General features: G+C 41.3%; 1 protein-coding gene across 1 annotated transcript; it reads left to right on the top strand.

The window, feature by feature from the left end:
• The first annotated feature begins 4,030 nt into the window (after positions 1–4,030).
• On the top strand, positions 4,031–5,020 carry LOC107113502 (olfactory receptor 6M1-like). The gene has a single exon (XM_015414837.1). It carries the CDS (start codon positions 4,031–4,033, stop codon positions 5,018–5,020), a length of 990 nt encoding a protein of 329 aa, XP_015270323.1.
• The last annotated feature ends 691 nt before the right edge of the window (positions 5,021–5,711 follow it).

The following is a 5,711-nucleotide window of genomic DNA, read 5'->3' as shown; positions in this document are numbered from 1 at the left end:
TAGTGAAGGGTGGGGTATAAATCCAATGTCTTCTCTTCTTCTTCTTCATGGTAAAATAACTAAATGATATTTGTTTGATTTAAGAGGAGGAGGAGGAACGAAGGAACTAATTCCCCTCATAGGAACTACTGTCCCCCCCTTCTGTCATAGAATCATTGAGTAATATCAACCACTCCTGGACACATTAACAGTTTCTTAGTGTGGTGTCTGTGGCACTGTACCTGTCTGAGGTCCCACCCTCTCCAGGCCCCACGCCTAAAATCTCCAGGAATTTCTGTACCTAAAGTTGGCAACTTTATCTCCTCCCCTCTCAGCAGCCTCTTCCTAGGCAAAGTTTTGTCTTTCTTGTTAGTGGGAAGCAAAGCAGCTTACTTCATTCTCCTCTTCCACTTTGTGATCTATACAGCAACCCAGCAAAGTAAGTTAGGCAGACAGTCTGTGGCTGGTCTGAAATCACCCAGGCAGTTTCCATAGGGAAGCTCCTATTGAACAGGAGCAAGCAGCCAGGGCTAGTGAAGTAATGCCAGTCAGGAGGCATGAAGTCACTCTGAGAGTTCTGGCAGGCCTAGGGTTGCCAACAAAGACAGATTGATGCAAAGGAGGATGTAAAAGTCACCATGTCTCTACTTTGCCTTTACTATTTTGCAGTGTATGCTGCCATTCATGTTAGAGACAACTTTAAATGTTGTTGAAAATATTCACACAGACATACACAAACACAAAACCTAGCAATTTTGGCTCACTAAATTAATATAGATCAATGATCAAGACAAGTGCCATTTAGAAATAACATAGAGTTTTATGGTACATTTTACATTTAATGTATTCCACATACATGGTTAATCACAGTAATAATTACAGCTGTCAGGATTATGTTTGCTATATTGGATGTGGGGGACCCAATGCTGAAAGGGAGTGGCTTGGCTATGATCCCCTTGTAAATTTGTGAATGAGATCAGAACTTCCAATCTCATTGGATCTCAGTTCATTCTATTAGTCACTATGCTATCCCAGTGCATCACTGTGTCCATCACCTGGAATTCATGAGGGGATAAAGCTACCCTTAGTCTGAAAGAAACAGGAATTGTCAAGTGAGAATTATCTCTTGCTTTTCTTGCTCTTTTTGGATGCCATGTGCAAACTGTGAGTGTCAGCACTTAAGGGAGTACATCCTTGGAGCTCTGCAAATGTTCAACTTCATCACCCCGTAGTGCCAGGCCTGCATCATAGAACAGCACACTGTCATTTGGGATTATGCATCCATTTACTGAAATGAGCACATTATCTTTCTCAGCTTTTTCCAGATCTACACATATGCTCACTTGAGGCTAATTCCATCAAAACCCAAGAGACACATAACAGTCTCAGAGATACTACTACTCATTTCAAATGGCATTGGAGCCAGTGCTTACTTTCTTGGGGAAATTTAAGGATGTAGTCCAAGGCAAAGATTTAGAAACAAACAAACCAAGCCTATCCTCTATTTTATCACGTTATATCTTATTAAATAAAAATAAGTTGGTTTATTAATTTTGTAACTTTGTATAACGATATTTTATTTTAACCCCCCATTGTTATTGTTTGTATTTTTACAACATACACAAAGGATAAAAATAAAAGCAGACACCCTCCACATGCCTCTTTTATTTGGGGCCAATAAGGTAAGTTTACTTTCTTTTTTTATGTAGTGAATATGACATAGGACTCATTTTCTAACATGATCACTTTTCAATGCACTGCAAGAAATGGAAGTCAATCCTAACCATACTCAGAATAAGCCAGCTTTTTTGATCAATTTAGCCTAATTCTCCTTCTCAGTAGACCCCTATGACATATGGTTTTGACCCATGTAAAAGTCCTTCCTCTAGAAAAAAGACATATCATTTAGATGTGTATAGAAATCCTTAGATGGTCAAAAAATCAAACTGTCTATGCCCAGCCAAGGATTTCAAAAATAATTGCAATACCTTGAGAGATAATGTAGAAAGCCACTGTGAACTGGAAAATATTGCCATTAGCACTCCCACATTTCCATATAGTTGAGGAGTTTATGTGGGAAGTAGACAAAAGGCAATGATAAATATTTTGCAGTATTTAGTTAAGTTGCACAATAGGCCCGAAGCAGATAGAAGAGTGAATGAGCTTTACAAAGCAAGTTCCTGCTAATTTATTTCTGGCACCATCATATAGAATGTGTGTGTAAAGTGCCAGAAAGTCATAGCTGACTCATGATGACATCGTATGGTATTCAAGTCAAGAGGCATTCAGAGGAGGTCTGCCATTGCCTGCCTCCGCATAGCAAACCTGGACTTCCTCGGAAGTCTCCTGTCCAAAGTACTAACCAGAACCAACCCTGCTTAGCCTCTGAGATCAGGGTAGCCTGGGCCATCAAGATAAGGCCCCATCACCTGGTATATGTTATAAAACCTAATATATGTGGATGTATCTGTGTAGCAGTAGTTCTCAAACGTAGGAGTCTTGGGGCAGAGATATCACAAAAGTCCTGCGTATTTTGGTGGAAGGTTTCTCAGAATTAGTGGGAAACAAGTGGGAAATCAGGTTTTACTTGTATATTTAGATATAAGAACTTTTCTGAACAATGCCATGGATCTTTCTTCTGCTTTCACATGTTTAAATAATTTACTAGAAGAGGAACTTCTGAATTTTGTTTAATATTTTACCCTAGGTGAATCTCATTATTAAGGCAGAGATCTTCAGATTACCTCAATCCCCACTAAGAGAAATTTCACTGAGGGCTAAACGATAGGTTTCATTTATTTAGTGAGTTTGGTTGGGGTTCCCTTGGACCTGACATGCTTTCCCTGCAGTCATGCTGCAGCTGTGGGAAAGACATTTCTGAAGTCCACAGGAGCTCAATTCTGGCTAGAATTCCAGAGTGAGGAGAGGAAAGGATCCTGCTTTCACTTCCATGGAATTTCCCCCAAGCCAAAACAGCCCCAGCAGGCTGTTTATTTGCATACTTGATGTGTATTTCTAAATTGATATAGGCTGTGGTCACACATACATGCACTTCCCACCTGGATTTTGCCAGTTCACGCAGTGAGATCCAGTCGGAAAATGCACTGAAAGTGGACTGAAAGTGGATTGAAAGTGTGTGACTGCAGCCATAAAGAAAGCATATGGTTTCCAGAGAAACTCTACCCCAATTTACCAAAAACATAACATGTAGTTTAGCCCTAATGTTATCTGATCTTATCACTGTCTTCCAGTAAGTTAGAAAGAGGAGAAAGCAGCATTTTAATCTAGAACAAGCATGTAGCTTGTTTGGGGCCTGTTTAATATCAAAAGACAACATTAATGATTGGATCCAGTGAGCTTTTTTCTTAGTAAAAAAGGTCAGGAGGAAGTCTCCTTTGGTCACCTAAAAGAATATACTGGGAATCATAGGATCTACCTTGACAAAAGCCATGTGTGTTGGGGACTAGTAATGAAGAGGTTAACCGGATAAAACTACATAGAAAAGAAAGGCTGGATTCAACCCCTAATATCTATCAAATAAACAAATGTATTAGCAGAAGAGGGGGTCATATGATCCAAATCTCTGTTTATCATTCAAAATTCTTTAGGTCTTTCCAGCGTGGAGAAGCACTAAAATTTGATGTCAAATTAAATTCCATTCAAAATTTTAGGACAATTTAAACTGTTCTGGGGTAAATAGTTCCTTGATACCAACTTCTCTTTTTGCTTTATTTTTAGACTTCAGACCTCAAGGACTGAGTCCAACAGTTCTTTACACTGAGAATTTTTTTTTTGTTAGACTCACCCCATTAGAGGAAAGAACTTTCCCCTCAATTACTAAAGCTTTTTTACCAGTGGAAGATTCTTTACTAAGAATAAATCAATCCACATTTCCAGTTTTTGCCCCTTACTAAGTGTGTGGAATTTGTTCTTTAATTGTGTGTGTGGGGGGGGGAGGTGCATATTTAATTTCATTTTCATTTCTGTATTGGCTCCCCCCTTTAAAAAAACAACACCTAAGTATTAAAATACTGTTTCCTACCTCTTATAGATGTTGGAAAAGTGGCCTGAAGAACATTGGAACCATACTATAGTTACAAAGTTCATTATCCTGGGCTTTCCTAATACTAGGAAAGTAGAAATGTCACTGTTTTCTCTCTTCCTCATGATGTACCTTTTTACACTGATGGGCAACATGATCATAATCATCACAGTTAAGACTGACAGCCACCTTCAAACTCCCATGTACTTCTTTTTAGGGAACCTATCACTGCTGGATATAGGATATACCTCTTCCACTGTTCCCAAACTGCTATCCATCTTGTTGACAAATGTGCACACCATTAGCTTTGCTGGGTGCTTGTTGCAGTCCTACTGCTTCTTCTTCCTTGGGTCAGCTGAATGCTTCCTCCTTGCAATTATGGCTTATGACCGGTATGTTGCCATATGCTACCCTCTCAGATATTCCACAATCATGAATAAAAGAGTGTGTGTGCTTCTAGTGATTGGTTGCTGGGCAGGGGGCTGCCTGTCCCCTTTAGTGGCTGCCATTGTGGTGATTAACTTACCATTTTGTGGGCCCAATGTAATAAACCATTTCTTTTGTGACATTCCCCCACTATTAAGTCTGGCTTGCATAGACACATCTATTACTCAGAAGACTGTGTTTCTACTCTCTGCTATGGTGATTCTGAGCACATTCCTGTCCACAGTGGTCTCCTACATCTACATTACTGTAACCATATTGAAAATACCATCCTCTCATGGACGTCACAAAGCTTTCTCCACCTGCGCTTCTCATCTGACTGTTGTCTCTCTGTACTATGGGACAGTGATTTTCATGTATGTAAGTCCAACCACCCGTTCTTCCTTTAACATGAACAAAATCATAGCTGTGGTGTACAGTGTTGTCACACCAATGCTCAACCCAATGATCTACACTTTAAGGAACCAGGATATGAAAACAGCCTTGAAAAAAATAATTCTGAAAATGAATTTTAATAGAAAAGAACTTGAGTTGTCAAAGGAATTCCATTTGTGATAACATTCAGCATCAGACTTTTGAAATATGTATCATTCAGCCAGTGTTCTTGGTAGACTAGGAATTCCTCCACAATGGAATCACTGTCAGTGAGAACAGTAACATTTGATGAGCTTCCCTGAAGACAACAAATCTACTACAACTGACTTTCTTTGGCCCTGTTCATATGAGGCGTTTTGGGCCGGGAGTGGGCCGGATTGGAAGCACAGCAAACGGGCGCGATCCCACGTCAACATCTGGCTGGCATTGTGCTCCCGTCTCCGATCCAGCCCTTCCTCCGATGAAGCGCTTCAAAACTGAACCACCTACCTAGGTGGTTCATCCGTTTGGTCCATATCATCGCTGGCCGTGGGATCGGCGGTGCGTCTTGCCACCGGCGCATCCCCGGCCCCCAGCCGAACTGCGCATGTGTGAGCATGCGCAGTTTGGCAGCCTCCCCCTCCCGAGCGTCCCTACCTCCCCGGCATCTGATCGTGCCGGGGAGCAACGGCGCGCGGTGCATGGTATCTGTGGGATCCCGCCCGCACGTCTCTTTTTTGGTGCGGCTCTATTTGCCGGGTGTTTTCCCTGCCGTTTGGCAGGGGCCTTTGTAACACAAAGCTGCAGGTGGATGTAAGATATGTCCTAGTGAGAATGGCCAGTAGTTTACCACTCTGCTAAGCAAAGTCTGATGCCTTCCTCCATCCTAAGG

The sequence above is a fragment of the Gekko japonicus genome, unplaced genomic scaffold (genome assembly GCF_001447785.1).
Source record: "Gekko japonicus isolate JY-2015 unplaced genomic scaffold, Gekko_japonicus_V1.1 scaffold2193, whole genome shotgun sequence".
NCBI classification, from domain to species: Eukaryota; Metazoa; Chordata; class Lepidosauria; order Squamata; family Gekkonidae; genus Gekko; species Gekko japonicus.
Note: the sequence above shows the minus strand (reverse complement) of the source record. Positions and strands in the feature narration are given on the sequence as shown.

What these genes read in the sequence shown, in the direction of transcription:
- LOC107113502 (XM_015414837.1), top strand. Translation starts at nt 4,031, where the DNA reads ATGTTGGAAAAGTGGCCTGAAGAACATTGGAACCATACTATAGTTACA.